This window comes from Diadema setosum, chromosome 16, assembly GCF_964275005.1.
Source record: "Diadema setosum chromosome 16, eeDiaSeto1, whole genome shotgun sequence".
In the NCBI taxonomy this organism is placed as follows: domain Eukaryota; kingdom Metazoa; phylum Echinodermata; class Echinoidea; order Diadematoida; family Diadematidae; genus Diadema; species Diadema setosum.
Window position 1 is genome coordinate 10,043,621 of NC_092700.1, and position 16,967 is coordinate 10,060,587.

The following is a 16,967-nucleotide window of genomic DNA, read 5'->3' on the forward strand; positions in this document are numbered from 1 at the left end:
TCCTGAAATATAAGGACAAATCACTGTTTTTCTCAATATTAAAACCATAACTGCAGACGGTTTAGTCCCGGAATATTGTTCACATTTTGTATATTTAACAATACTTAACATTGATTGTACTGATTCAAACTTTTACGTTGGTTGTGCCTATCCCTAACTCAGTTAGAACTATTCTAAAGCACTAAAGCTGGGTTTTTCTTTCATCTGTAAAAAAAGAAAAATAATAAAATGAATAATAATTAAAAAAAACAAAAGTAAATACTTTTAAATGCGCGGGTGAACTAGAATAAGAATACACATGCAACGCTCCTACTAATACACAAAAATTATACGGTCACAGCAGCCAACAGTATTTTTTTTTTCAAATGTGAATTTGACTTTTTTATGTGTGTGTTAGTGAATGTGTGTGTTTTGGTTTCTTGTTCAGCATGATATGTGATTTCGTGGCCGTTGTAGTTATTTTTCTCTCTACCCCCCCCCCCCTTCCTCTTAAGGCTTTTCTGTCAAATGCTCTTTTTCCAATTTGTTACGTGTTATTAGAGGTATAATACGAGTTAACTTTCAAGACAAAAATCTTTTCTTTTTTTTTTGCTAACGAGACCTTTAAAGAACATTCTCCTCCTGCATGTAATTGAATTCAGCAGATTGGACATCTGCTGATAAGGCTTAATGGAGTGAGTAAAATGGGAGTTTATATCGATTGAGTTCCAGTGGTCAAATCTGCCAGCTAACATCCCTCGCCTAAAGAAAAGGGATATTTGAGAACGTACATACAACATGTACAACTTTAAAGTGTGAACGATATTGTATTGACCTTCGCAGCAGCCCACCAAAATGTGTGTGCGTGTGTGTGTGTGTGTGTGTGTATGTGTATGTGTGTGCGTGCGTGTGTGTGTGTGTGTGTGTATGTGTGTGTGTGTGTGTGTGTGTCTGTATGTAGATACAGCCTTTGCCCTTTCATTACCATTGGTATAGGCAAGATCGTGAAACAAGGTATTAGTAAATCAAGTTCACCTCCAGGTATCAGTAGCAGCGCTTGGTGTTGCTCTACCACACGTGTTTCTCTTTTACACCAGGAGCACGGATGGTGTGCGTATCAGACAACCTTTCCGCCAGACCCACTTTACCCCGGGCCTCCTGGTGGTAGTGACCCGAGAACCCCGAACGAGATCACTCATTACTCCCGGTCAGGCGTCACAACTAGACAACTAGTCTGTTTCACTTTACGTCTATTGCTTGTAATACATTAGGCCTTGACGTTGTTGACGCTGTCAGGTTAATTCAAGTCCGTCGTACAGGAGAATCCGTGGGAACAGTGGTTTGAGCTATAGGCCCTACAAGCGCGCACCTGGAATACTTCATGCGAGGACCAAAGTGCTTGTTTCTTTAAATATGACCACCACGAACAGGTAGGAATATTAGCCTCTTTCATGGCCTCTGGTCATCGTATCTTGCTTTCTTAGCATCGATGTCGTTTATAGGCCCAGAAACCCCACCACAAAACGTTTTCATTGATATTTAAGATGATACCATATCTGTTTCGAATGTTTCGTCTCATGGTAATGTGGTAGCCATGTTGCTGGAACGTGCAACATACATGTCCATGTAAATTGGGGTTTTTAAACGCTAGTCTTCCAACCACTTATCTTTTATTTATGGTAATGTCGATTCTATATCAATTGATGATTACACCAAGGTGTCGGACTAATTAAAACTGAACAGGCTCTTCCAATGTTCATATATGCACTCCGCATAGTATTAACACTCTGTATTCATTTCCTCTTATAGGATTTGTGTTTTTGTGTGGCTTGCTTCTGATTCCACTTGTATACCAAAGCAAATTTCTCTGGTACTGTATCTTACATGTCTAATATCCCAGTGAAAATAAGTTCAACAGTTAAGGAGTGGTTTGCGTCTGAAATGACTGGCATACCAGCGATACCAGTGTCCTTCTCCGTCTTGCTCTTGTCTGGCCTATTCCGCCTCGAACTTTGCACCGAATGATCCCTGTTACTGATTGATATTTCAGATGTGTACATTGACTTCCCATTTGAGAATATCTAGGTCCTATCATAATGACATGTATTCGCGAAAGCGTTTCCTTGCGGAAAACATATTGTTTGGTTTTTCTCTGTCTCTTAACGCTATTCAAAGTTGACAAGTGCTTTCAACGGTCGTATTTGTGCTACGTGTTGGTTAATCCGACATTTTTTTTTTTTCAATCCATAAGGGACGTCATTCCAAAACACACAAAGTCTCTGTATATATTGTAGAAAGTAGACATTTGCTAACTTGAAAATGACTCATTTTCGTATTTGAAATACGGTTCATTGAAGTTGAAAATTAATTAAAGGTTTGTTATTCCGAAGGTTGGCCAATCCGAAGTGAATGAGGGAAAAGTGCGTGCTAACGAACCTCAAGAATTACGAACATCCATTTTCCCCCTTTTTTTTTCGGATCAACAATTAGTGGGAATAACGAATATCATTAAATTTGCGTAATTACGAACCTAGCTTTGGAACAACAAGTCTCCGGAATAACGAACTTTCTAAATAACGAACTTTTATTATTATTTTTTTATTTCATTATTTTTTATTTGATATGAACAGGGACGCAACACATGGGCGACGGCTGACAAAAGTCATTATTAGTTTACTATCGCCCTTTATACGCATGTGAGCCCTCATGCAGTGCATTCCCGTACATACTCCAAGCTTGTCTGTCTTGTACCTGGGCTTCCCTTTTCCAATAACAAAATTATTTTGAAAACAATCAATTTCATGCCATCATTGTGTACATGTACAGATATTGTTGTAATACATTGTAGATTTTGTTTTCCTTGAACTTGTATCGACAACAAAAATGTGTAATTGGAAATGACATTTTATTTGAATTGAATTGAATTGAATTAAATATACACATATACAAAGAACAAAATTATACAAATGAACACATTTATCAACACAGGCAAAATAAAGATATCACATTTAAATACAGGAGATTAAATAAAAAAAAAAATACCCAAGATCATCCAATATCTACTTAAGAAACCTGCCTTAAATCACACCTTCCTTCCACTGAACTGTTTTTCAATGAGAACAAAATGATAAAATCTCTGCTAAATTAAAATACTGCACAGCTAAATTGTTTAATAGTATTTCATACTAGCGATTTGTTAAAAAGAATCTTGGTCATTACGATTGCTACCTTTTTTTGTTCAATAATATTTTATACTAGCGATTTGTTAAAAAGAATCTTTTCTTTTTTTTTTGTCCTTAAGACATTAAGCTGCAATGAAATCATATATCCGGGATGTGTGTGTGTGTGTGTACGTGTTTGTGTGCCCCTTGTTTAATCACTATTCCGATATAATTGTTTGCTCATGTTTTGAAGGGAGGGTATAGTTTTGAATGAGATGGGACTTCAGGTTTCCAACTTTTTTCTTGCGGGAGCATGAGAAGCCCTTTTATGAAATATTAAAGAGTATACCATTCTTAGTGGAATTTTAAGTTAATTTGATGGAAAGTGGTGTTGAAATTGCTGAGAAAAAAAAACAACAAGTGGTCCTAATAAACAATAGGACCCATCTGTTACAGACCACTACATTTTACTTGGGGTTTTTTTTTCATAACTTAGCCATTTCCAAACCGATTTTCATCATATAAACTTCGAGTTCCTCCTAGAATTGTATGCCCTTTGATATTCTATAAGTGGTTTCTAATTAACTTAAAGCAAGTTAAGATCTGAATCTCTCTATCTCAACCAAAACTGTACCATCTTTAAGCAATTGAAGGTTTTTTTTTTTTCTAATTTCAACAGAGAATCTGTTGCTTTTACCTCAGTACAATTCTAATGATTAAGACTGCTGTCTGAGTGCCTCTCCTACTGAAAAACAAGACAACTGTGAAGATTACACAATTTCCTAAAGGTGCCAATATAATATCAAATCGTGTTTGATAACTCAATTTCAAGTACAGATAAAGTGTTAACAAAAACGTTGAGTGTGGTCCATAGATGCTGTGTGTCGCATCGAATCGATCCCAAGATAAATAATCAGCTTTGTATAAGTAGAATGAGACATTCAACAAAAAATGATAAGCCAACACTTCACGACTTGAAAAGAATCATGATGATTTATGATATATTTTGTGTCTCTAAATTGATTTCGAAGAGCCTCTTTCTCGGAATTCTGTTTTTGTGATAAGTAGCCGTTGGTTTCAATAGGCTTCCATAATATACATTTTTCTCGTGATGTCACCCACACAATTTAAACAAAGCAAACAAGCAAAAATGCCGAAAGGATCAATTTACACTTACGCGAGCGATACACCTACACACACACACGCGTTTGAAAACGTGATACTGCTAATCATGATAATGTTGCTAATGATGACAATTACAATGGAAAATGTGAAAAAAAGAGACTATAGCTTGATAGCATTGATTTAATGTATAAGTCTACATTGAAATATATAGGCCCTATGCGTGTACATGTATTTATCTATTCATGACAATGCATCACGAAACAAAACAAAGAAATTAATAGCCAAAAGGTTGAAAAGCATATTATGTTCCTGGACGATTGAAATTATCAGCATTTTGATACTCTCTTTTCTTTCAGGAGTATTAATTCTTTATGTGATAGTTGTTACAGTAGAATCAAGCAAAATTAGTGTTTAATAACAGCCAGAGATTATGAAGCAGAGAGGTGATGATATAGGGTGTGAGTTTTCTTCAATTTGTCTTTTCTGTCTAAATATGAATATTTTTTTCAAGATCACATCTGCTGATCTACATTTTAAACAAAAATGTCGACATCTCTGTTGAAAAAAAAAATCAGAAAAAAACTCATAGGCCCGAATTCACGAAGGTGGTACAAATGAAACCATGGTTTAAACCATGGACAAAAACCATGGAATGCCAAGTGTCGCATGCGATATTTCGCTACGAAATCAGTCATTTCGTCGATGAAATGATTATTTTGTAAAGAAATGACAACATTTTGTAACTAAATGAACATTTCGTCCACAAAATGATAATTTTGTTAACGAAACAGTCATTTTGTCGACGAAATGACCAATGTCGTAACGAAATATTCTGTTTTACACTTGGCGCTCCATGGTTTTTGTCCATGGTTTAGACCATGGTTTTGTTTGTACCACCTTCGTGAATTCGGGCCATAGTGTTTATGTAAATGGAGATATATATACATGCGACAATATGTATATGTATGTGTGTGTGTGCATGTGTGTATATTCACATGCAAATACATTCTATTAAGATAGTTCAGAAATTGTGTAACGCAATTAGCTAAACAGAATCAAAAAGCATGCATTAGACGGATATTCTTACATTGGTTTTATATTCATTTCAGGTATGTTCCACTCATTAGGCAAAAGAACGTGTTAAAGAATGATTATTTCTTTCAAAAAGACAACTATTACATTATCATGTGATCTACCTTTATTATTTACAGCAGTTATGGAAAACTCACAGAAAAAAAAATTTCCTCAGTGTAGATTTGCGTGGCATTAGATCAAGAACTACACACTACCGGGTTCACGTCACCCGACACCCATGAGTCGTACACAAACAAAGTCATACAGCCCTTGAGTCATACAGCCCATGAGTTCGACACTAAGTAAACAAGGCCCACGAAACCGACACATTAGGCCCATGTTGTAATGTTGAACTCGTGGGCTGTTTTTACCTAGTGTCGAACTCATGGGCTGAATGACTCTTGTTAGGGACTGCATGACTCATGGATCTTTTTTCAATGTCAAACTGGCTGTGTGACTCTTGGGTATCGGTCTTTTTGTTTGTTTGTTTGTTTGTTTGTTTGTTTGTTTGTTCATTTCCATCTGAGAAGATGGCTGGATAGCCCATAATCAGCTACGTTAAGCTTGTCTTCCATTGGGTCCAGTTAGATGTGAGGTGGGACCACTTCACCGGGTTAAACACCCTGCTCTTTGCGATGAATGAATGAAGCGGGATCTTTTACGTGCATGAGTTCTGACTCTCTCTTACACGGGACCTCCATTTTATATCCTACCCGAGGGACAGAGTGTTTTACCTTTTGCTAGAGGGGACGGTATGATTACACATACACACACACACACACACACACACACACACAAATGATTAGGCCAGACTCGGGTTCGATCCCGGGCCCTTAGGATCGTGAGGCAGACGCGCTACCGACTGAGCCAACTCACCGCCTATGGTCTCGTGAGATAATCCTGTTTTACCTCCTTCTTGTACAGCTCTGGGGATGAGAGGGAGCAGTTCCAGGAGGAGACTCCGAGGAAGTCTTCGAGGAAGACCCCCAAGATATGTCTGGTGCTTGCAATCCTTATCTTCCTTTCCCTGGTCATCGTCAGCGTCGCGCTCGGGATCGCTCTCGGTGAGTTTTCATCGGCTTCTCCCCTGACATGACCAGCGCTACGGTTTCATGCAGAGTTGCAACTGTTAGTTATTTAATCATACAGCTTTGTACAGCTGTGTATTGAAATCACACAGACAAGAATAAATCCAAGAGTGAAACGAAAGAAGAAAAAACCCAAAATATCGAATTGCATCTTGTTATTATTAAGTGAACGAAGTACATGACCAAACTCCTCTCACCAGGCATTCAATTGAGTATATGAATATAAGAACGACCCAAGTCCAATTTTTGGCCAAATTCAGTTTGACATGGGAAATTGTAGCTTATGCATGGACTCATCTTGTGTACAAATGATAAATCCTAATTACCCCCGGAAGTGCCTGAAATAAATGAGTTAAATCTTATATGAATGTAAGAATGAAGGACTTGGGTCATTCTTACATTCATATTATAGCGCCCTCTCTTGTCCTTCTCTCATCTCTATAGCAGAATATCATGTATATGAATCAAAGAACGACCCAAGTCCATATGAATCAAAGAACGACCCAAGTCCATCACACAAAATGGCCTCTCCACGATTAATGTTAATATTAATTGTCATAATAATATATGTTCTAATTTGTATGTACAATGTTGCCATCCCATCACAGTTAAATAGAATATTATTGGACAAACAAAAAAGATATGAAGTTTTTTTTAGTTTACTCGAAATGGTCTTCCATGGACTTGGGTCGTTCTTATATTCATATACTCAATTGCTCACTCTCTTGGAGGAGTCTGCGCCTTTGAATGTTTGTATGTTCACATGGCGCTATACAAATGCTATGGATCATCATCATCATCATCATCAATTCATTCAGGTCTGTACCGAACATACGTCACATGGCATTTCAAAAAAAAAAAAAAAAATATGGAGACTCTGAAATGACACCCCCCCCCCCCCCCGAAGAAACGGACAAAAATGTATTTTATGTATAATAATGATTAATAACGATAATGATAATGATCATGATGATAGTAGTAGTAGTAGTAGTAGTAGTAGTAGTAATAGTAGTAGTAGTAGTAGACTACTACTACTACTACTACTACTACTATTACTAAGTAATAGTAGTAGTAGTCGTCGTCGTAGTCGTAATAATGATAATAATAATAATGACAATGAACAGAAGGAATGTTTTTCTATTGTTTTTTGAGCTATTATCTGTTGATGAAAGTAAGATGAAAACAAACAACAAAATATCTTATTTTATGTGGTTATATTGATAAACGTGACAAGTACCATTGAGTATATTCATTATTCTGACCTTTTCTGTGGAAAGTAAGCCAACTTGTGTGAAATTGAAACACCTTGAATAATAGTAACAGAAAAAGAAAGGAATGATATCAAAGTGGCCAGAATAGGAATGAGAAGTTGAAAAAAAAAGGAGTATGGGGGAGAGAAACTTTAAACAAAAAAATAAACAAAATATGGGCATAAATTTTCATGTAAAATGGTGAACGCCATATCATGCAATGTGTTATTTTTCCCATCTCTTTTTTGTCTCATTATTTCAATACTGCAAAGGACCAAGGACAAAAGAAGAACCAGGGAACATACAGGATACCGGAACAAGTGAGTCATTTTGTTTTGCCGAGGAGGTATGTGTGGTACATCGTACCAGGGTCATCCCACGAGACCGACACCCACGAGTCACACAGCCCACGAGTTCGACACTGAAAAGAGGTCCATGAGTCATACAGCCCACGAGTTCGACACTAGGCAAATAAAGCCCATGAGTTTGACACTAGGTAAAAACAGCCCACGAGTTCGACAGATACAACACGGGGCTTAATGTGTCGGTCTCGTGGGCCTTGTTCGCTTTTTAATAGTGTCGAACTCATGGGCTGCATGACTCCTGAGCTGTTATAACTCCTGGGCTGTATGACTCGTGAGCTCTATGACTCGTGGGTGTTGGTCTCGTGACGTGCACCAATTGTATCTCCTTAGTTTAGAGAATGAAGACGACCCGTTTTGTATGATCCTTCCGTAGTTTGTTGATGCTATGTCGCACTTGATGTGTGTGTGTGTGTGTGTGTGTGTGTGTGTGTGTGTGTGTGTGTGTGTTGGGGGTGGGGGTACTTTTACTGGTAAGGATAGGTCCGACAATGCGTTTTATCGATCGTGACCCTGGTCGAAATTTGAAGGATAATTCAAGCTTTTTGCAGCTTGCAGAACTTGCTCGGGTTTTTGACAAATGAGTGTAAGAACATATCAAATCAACCAAGGAAGTGTGTACCAAGCAATTTAACGTCAATGGTATAGTTAATAAAGAACACAGATACTTTGCATTGGAAATGACACAAGCATAGCTGTAAAGGACCTCGGCATTGCACAATACTTTACTCGAACTTTTAATCCGTTTTACAATAAGCACATTCAAAGTCAGAAAATTCACGGACTCTTTCTTTTTTTTTTTGTATTCTTTATTTCTTCTTGCGTGGGGATCATTTGAGATCTTTATTCGTACATTGACCTGGCAACAGTTTACTTATAATGATGTTTTAAGATAAACTCGTTCCTTTTATTTGTGCAGAATCTAATTCAGTATCAACACATTTCACCAGTTGCAATGACGTTTGCATGCATACATGTATGTCAGGCAGACTCGAGCAAGCCTCTAGATCGACATATCAAATTTTGTTAAAATATTCATGCATAAGATTTTTAGAAATTATATTATGGTGAACTGGTCTAGTCAATGGAAATCTCTGAAGCGGAAAGGGAAAACATTTGATTGATTCCACAGAACTTGAACGACCTTAAAACAGCTTTCATTCCGTAAATCATTTCGTTGTCTATTGATTAGTGTGTGTGTGTTTGTGTCTTTGTGTGTGCTACACACAAAATGATAAAAACTGTCTCATCCCCTCTGTATCCTTTTAAATTGTAAAAGAATTACAACTGCAGGCCGTTTTCTATGAAACAAATAAAACTACATTTCCGTTATCTGGAATAGAGAAATAATTACTCACACTCACGTAAACTCATTTTTTTAATTCTTTTGATTTAAAATGAACAATTTGAAGTTCAGCTTACAGCAGGTGAATCGAAGGAGGTCTCTTCCCCGGGCTACCCCGATCCTTACCCGGACTCGAGCACCCAGTATTGGGTGATCACAGCTCCAGACGATTACCGCATTACCATCGAGTTCCTCGACTTGCGAACTGAAAACTGTAAGTCCGTTGACCTTGTGAGGTTCCTACAATGTTTTCAGAGTAAATTTGCAGTAGACGATATTTCCTGTGCATCCTCGATGCTTCTATATAACTAGGCCATATATGGCTTTGGTAGGAAGTATGGAATAAAAGGCAACCAGGTCAACATGTCGATTTTAAACATTGTATTTTTTTTTCGAAGAACTTTTTGAAAACAAAAGAGTATAATGTTAACAACGTAGATTAACATTAGCTACTAACAAGGACAAGTTACCAACAGGGAATGAAAAATCATTAAACACTTAATTGTCTGTAACTATATTTATTTTCGTTTACCTGCGAGGAATTCAATTTGCGTCATTATAGGACGCACTATAATTCTACAAACGAGCATAATACCTAAAGACTGCAAAATACATTGATTAAATGAGTGTAAAAGTATAGAAATGATGGTTTTATATTCCAGTTGGTATACACACAACATACCAAATTTAAAATCATCTGGATGTTTTCGCTATCTCTGCAGCTTTTTGTTTTTCAATTTTCTCTAAAAGAAATAGGTTTTCTTGGTTTTGTCTGGAGCTTTCTTATATTCGGGTGTTCATATATACATTATCCCATTTTCTTTTCAACACTGCACAGTCTACGACTCTGTACGCGTTGGTAGCTCCGCCGAAGCCGAGGGAGACTTTATCGCCTCCTTCACTGGATACGATCTCCCACCAATTATGACGTCATCGGGCAATGCATTGTGGATCCAACTTCTGAGTGACGACGGTACTGCGGAAAGCGGCTTCCTTGCGAAAGTAACGGCCGTTCACGTTGACGGTAGGTTTAGTTACACCACTAGTGCTCCCCACTTGCACTGATGTATAATGAAATGTTGTTTACTGGAATGTAGTTTTCGAAAATTAACCTGTCACTATGATATTGTATAGAATAAACAACACATAAATAAGCGAACAAAAATATGCCGACAAGTTTCAATGACCAACCATGGTAAATTCATGGTGCTGTCGTACTACTCCTGGAGTTTGTGTAATGAGAATGCTCATAAACAGTCTATTACGTCAGGATGTGTCGATTTTTCAGTGTTGAATCGCAGCACTGTCACTGGGCAAGATTCCTATACTGACGGGGAAAAAAAAGTCAATTGAAATGGAGATTAAATTTTGGCAGATTAGGATTGTCACAATCTTCGTTATTTTGTGTGGTCAGCTGCATGACTTTTATCGGAAATTCACATCAGATACAGATGATCTTCCATGTTGTGCTTCGCTGGAGTCAGTTTCCTTTGTCGTATCCTATACAATTACTTTCACACGAAAGCCTCAGTCCAGTGGTAAACATCGTGTACATCATTTTTTTTTTTGGTTATTTTAATTGTACTTTTTGAACTTTTTGAGAATTGAGTCTGTGTAAAGTCTTTCCATTTGCTACCATAATTGGTGCAATGTTGCTATATAAATGTCATTCATCTGTTTTTGCATCAAACTCTTCATCATCAATGACGTGTATATATATGTATGTATATATATATATATATGTATATATATATATATATATATGTATATATATATATATATATATATATATATATATATATATATTATATATACGTATCATAATAACAATATATAATTAAGTTTCTTTTTCTGTGTTAAAGCCATATGATAGCAATTTTGGTAGCAAATAAGCAGACTTTACACAGACTAAATTGTTAAAAAAAAATCAAAAAGGTAAGATGAAATTCACAAATAAATGTCAAATAAGTAACCCTAAATTACTATAATGTTGCTTTGAAATTAATACATAAAAAGATATATCTAATTACATATTATGATTATAATATATTTATACTCCTACACACATCTTATTGATGATGAAGAGTTTTGATGCAAAAACAGCTGAACACTTAAAGAGTTTATGTTTTTGCCTTTGTTTTAAGTGAGATCGCTGTTAAGAGAGGCAAATTCATGCTTTTCAGTGAGACTGCTTTGATTACATAACGAGAAATGTTTTGGAAGTATTAGAATTGTCTCATATTTCTTGCTTTTTTTCTTTGATTTTCATCGGATTCCAGCTTAAATAGTTTTCTAAAGTTGATGAAAGTGTATGTATTAGAATTGTCTCATATTTCTTGATTTTTTCTTTTGCTTTTCATCGGATTCCAGCTTAAATAGTTTTCTCAAGCTGATGAAAATGGATGTATTATTGTCTGTATTTAAGCTATCCATGTTAATAGATGAGGGGATAAATAATTCCATAATCAATCATAATTGTAATTTCTAGTCTTCACTTCCTTTATTGATTGTTATGTTATTTTCATTATCATCGTTTTTACATTGCGTTTGGTAGGCCTGCCTTTACATCTTTGGCTCATTTCGCTATCATGTCTTGATGTTCTTATATCCTTTTGCCAAACTAGCTGTGTTACGTCCTGTTCACCCTCACCGATGGATGGATCATGGATGGAAGTGATGGAAGTGATGGAAGTGAAAATAAAGTTGAATCTTGAATCTTGAATCTTGAAATGCACACACACGTTCAAACGCATTTCAATGGTTGTGCTAACATGAGTTGTTACTGGTCCGTCAGAATCACACTAGACCAAGGTAACTGAATTGTTTAATCTAACAAGAAACGCTGTTCTTAAATAACGCCAGTGTAGGAATATCTTTCTACAAGGAGATTTCTCTGTTTAGTCATGCTTTGCTTCTTTTGATCCTTACTGTAGATGCAGCCATGACATGTAGCGGCGATGAATTGCCTTGTAGGTACGTGAGGGCGTGCTATAGCGAGGAGGACAAGTGTGATGGTAGCTACAAGTGTGTTTCTGGAGAAGACGAAGTGGGCTGTGGTGAGTTCGAATTTCTATTTTTTTTAATTATATTGTTTCAGTCGTATTATTTATTGTCATGAAGACACACATATTAGACACATGCTAGTGCGAGCGCGCGCGCTCTCTCTCTCTCTCTCACACACACACACACACACACACACACACATACATTGAGACCGCTGAATGGTGGCAAGTCATTCGTCAAATTAAGTTTTATAATTATCATTTTACCCTAAGTCGCATTGATATACAGTAGAAGCATTCATGTTCACCACAGCGAAAAGAAAGACAACCTAAGTTTAAATAACAAACAAATGACAAAATAGCTACGAATGTCAAAGCAAAATTGGTCACGGCCACTTCAGTAAAATATTACTGAATGAGGACCGATTAGACTTCTGAGTTTACAGAACCTTTAAGTGTTGCACAAATCAATGCACCAACAATGGTTAAAGATACATATAAAATGTGAAATACAATGTACATCATTATTAGCCCGAGTCTTATGCTTGCTATCCACTCCGACCTCTTTTAACGTTACATATGTCAGCATGCATACATACGAACTCATATTATAATGACATGTACATAATGCATGCATGTTCCAGCCTGGTCTATATATGCAGAACATGTTTCGAATGAAGTGCACATGACACATCTGGCTTGAACATTTACTTCGTTTCCGTACTCCTTTCCGAAAGATTTTTGGTCTTTGATAGATCTCCAGCTAGTACCATGACTACCCGACCTTGCAATTGCCTCCACCAGGGGTAAAATCAATCCAAAGCGAAGTCAGCCTCAACCAACAGCTGAGCTTGGCGACGCTTGTAGCTATCAGAGCCTAATGGCATCTTAATGGCATGTAATGAAGAAAGATTCTGAGCTAATTAACCAGACACAGCTGATCTCAGTGACTCCGCGGATTTAGTTTGAAGGAGACGATTTTGATGTGTTGCACGGGTATGCCGCTGCTGTATCATTGACATATAAAACGTTGAACACCCACCCCTCCCCCTCTCTGTTCCCCCCTCCCTCTCTCTCTTTAGTTCAGTTGAGATTTATTTCCATTCCAGTCGTTCTCTTTCCCTCTCTTTGTCTATCTCTCTCTATATCTATCTTTCTATAAATATATACATATATATGCGTATACAAACTTGTATCTATCTATCTATCTATCTATATATATATTATATATATATATGAAGGGTTTGTTTGCAAAAACCGATAAGTCCATTTTTGAAGATTTTGAAGTACGATCTCTGTCATGAAGTACAAAATAATACCTTTTAAATGATATATTGGTCACTACATATACAGGTATATTTTTTTAAGTTATGGTCAAAAGAAGCAAAAATTTTCTTATTATTCTCTTTATTTTTCTTGACCTTTAATCGCAAATATCTCCATTTGGCAAATATGGACTTATCGGTTTTTGCAAACAAACTCTTCATATATACATTATTATAATGTGTGTGTCTCAATCTCTCTTTTTCTTCCCCCTACCTATCCCTATCTCTCTCTCTCTCTCGCTCTCTCTCTCTCATTCTGTCTCTCTCCTTCGTTACAATAGTAGTACATAATCATTTGTATACACAATATAGGACCAGATGTTAGACATATACACAGGTACTCTTGGCGTAATACTACTGCTGACATAATGAAATAAATATACACATCGAAAAGTGTCAGCAGAAGTACAACGCCTCGGGCCGCGTAATTCCCATGCAATTCGGCCCTGCTGCTTAAATAACTATGTGTTATGAATTTTAACTATTGTGAAATGTAACTCCTACATTCTGGCTTGTGACGATTAAATGTCTGAGTTTTCAACGTTGTATTGAAAGAACGTTTACGTAAAACTTGGGTCCTTTGGTCATGCACTTGTGCCCTTTTTGAACGCCAAAAAGGGTTAAGGGGTATACGCCACTAGAGGCAAAATTGAAAATTACGGGTATTCGACAAAACAAATGAATATGCTTATGCCAAATGAATTTATCATGTTCATCGGCAAACAATCGGCTTCCTTATTGCAACTGAATGTCAAAATGAATGGACACCACCGATTACTTATTGTTTTAGAAGTAGCCATTACAAAAATCATGTGCGTACATACTCGGGTTGGACTCGAATTACCAACGACCTCATGATTGCTAGACAGGCATCATATCCACTGGACTACCAATCTTCCGCCTGTTAACTAGTAATGGTTCTGATCCCTTATATAGCAGCAGTTACGGAGTAGTTACGATTTTATTGCAACTAATTGACAAACTACCTTTCATTGACGTAAACGAACATCGATTATTAATAAACTATCCCTTCTCAACGTCCACGCCCACAGCCTGCTCGAACCCATTCTTCTTCAAGTGCTCCGACGGCCGGTGTGTCGACCGTATTCGTGTCTGCGACGATGTCACCCACTGCTCTGATGATGAGCATCACTGCGGTGAGGATGGCTTATGTTTTCATGCATGTGACCATAATATCTTCAAGCCGCGGCTCCTTAGAAGTTTCAGAAATGCCCATATACTGTGCACATTACTTTAAAGGGATGATATATAACATTGGTTAAGGTGAGGGTTCATCCTTTATTTTTTTCTTTGTCAAGATACTAATACTGTAGAAACCGCTCTTAGAAAAGTTAAATGGCATAGCTACAATTTTAAGAGGAATTCAAAGTTCATTTGATGAAAATAGGTTTTTTGAAATGGCTGAGATATCCAAGAACAAAGCAAAACAAAGCGATTCTAATGAAAGGTGGATCCTACTTGTTATTAGGATTGCTTTGTGTTGGATATGTCAGGTATGTCAAAACCAGTTTTCATAAAATAACGTGTTTTTTTTTTTCTTTGTGAAATAATATACAGTGTATGCTCTCTCATTTTTAAAAAATGTTTCTCATTTTCTTAAAAAAACAAAACAAAACAAAACAAACGTTGGAAACCTGAAGCCCTGTCGGAACCGAAACGATACACCATCCCTATAACAGGTTCCCATAATTCAACTAATGTTACTTGTTTTGACGTAAGGAGAGCAGCCATGATTAACAGCTGAAATGAATCGTGCTTATCAGTTTCTCGAGGATGTTATACTTCAGTTAATATTCTTAGGACTTCGTGTCTCGCAGTTCCCTGTACACTTTCTTTTTGTTTTTCCTATTATCCTCCCACGCTTGACGTAATACTCTTACGGAGCTGCTGGTTGTCTTGTAGCAGCAGCAGTAGTAATGACAGATATAGTAGTAATGCAGTAGTAATAGTAGATGTAGTTGTTGTTGTTATTTTTAGCTGTAGTAAGCAGCAGCAGTGATATAGCAGTTGTGGTAGTAGTATTTGTAGTAAAAGTAGTGGCAGCAACAGTAGTAGTAGTAGTAGTAGTAGTAATAGTAGTAGTAGTAGTAGTAGTAGTAGTTGTTGTTGTTATTGTTGTTGTAGTAGTAGTAGTAGTAGTAGTAGTAGTAGTAGTAGTAGTTGTAGTAGTAGTAGTAGTAGTAGTAGTAGTAGTAGTAGTAGTAGTAGTAGTTGTAGTAGTAGTAGTAGTAGTAGTAGTAGTAGTAGTTGTTGTTGTTGTTGTTGTTGTTGTTGTTGTTGTTTTAAAGTAGAACTAGTAGTGGTAGCAAAAGTAGCAAAAGTGCTTTTAAAAGCAGTATCAGTTTATTATTCATCATTGTAAATCGCTCGTTTATCCGTCAGATTTCCAATGCGATGTCGGCTACACGGTGAATCGCGTGTTTGTATGCGACACCACGAACGACTGCGGCGATTTCAGCGACGAAAAGGACTGTGGTGGGTAATCATTCTGACTGAGTTTTCATCAGTCGGTCAACATTTATATGACTGACAAGCTTTAATATCTTTTCCATGTTAACTGTTCATTATTATTATTATTATCATTATTACTATTATTATCTATTCGTCTCAAAACATTGCAGTATATCAGTACAATAAACAATACAATTCAATACACATAGGAATGACACGGGGCAATTAAGAAAAAATGATGCTACATGCTGGTAAGAAATCGGCAAAAGCAATACAAATTGCTATTTCTTGGAAATATATATATATACATTACTGTTTAATATTTTTGCTTTATCTCGGAGTCATTTGCTGTCGATATATCATTCTCCATTTTCAAATCATATCGATGGAACTCAATCAGAGAGTCAAACATCATCTCCTTATGTAATCTTTGCAAAGAAGGTCAACAGTTAAAAGAGAGCAAGCATCAACACTAGCGCAGAAAATGATCAATGTTTTGTGAAGAAGAAAATACATAAAGTAGGATCGTCCAGACATAATTATAGTAACAATGCTTGGAAGCACGCCACGTTACTGCTATATATTTCCTCTGTTATCTAATCATTATACTTGCTGTTATATCAGTCTTCAATTTTTAAATCAAGTCGATGGAGATCAGTCATAGAGTCAATGATATCGTTACGAAAGAAATCTCATCTTTGCAAGGAAGGCCAAGAGCTAAAAGAGAGCAATCATCAATACAAGCGCAGAAAATGATCAATGTTTCGTGCAAGAAGAAATGCGT

At 36.7% G+C, this 16,967-nt stretch overlaps 1 protein-coding gene across 1 annotated transcript in view; it reads left to right on the forward strand.

Moving 5' to 3' along the window:
• The first annotated feature begins 669 nt into the window (after positions 1-669).
• LOC140240281 (uncharacterized) overlaps positions 670-16,967 on the forward strand; it is a 32,125-nt gene continuing 15,827 nt past the window's right edge. The window contains exons 1-9 of the mRNA XM_072320065.1: positions 670-674; positions 1,077-1,211; positions 6,264-6,403; positions 7,950-7,997; positions 9,452-9,598; positions 10,223-10,408; positions 12,318-12,440; positions 14,764-14,868; positions 16,115-16,207. Coding sequence (XP_072176166.1) covers positions 670-674; positions 1,077-1,211; positions 6,264-6,403; positions 7,950-7,997; positions 9,452-9,598; positions 10,223-10,408; positions 12,318-12,440; positions 14,764-14,868; positions 16,115-16,207 — 982 coding nt within the window. The remainder of the gene's footprint in view (positions 675-1,076; positions 1,212-6,263; positions 6,404-7,949; positions 7,998-9,451; positions 9,599-10,222; positions 10,409-12,317; positions 12,441-14,763; positions 14,869-16,114; positions 16,208-16,967) is intronic.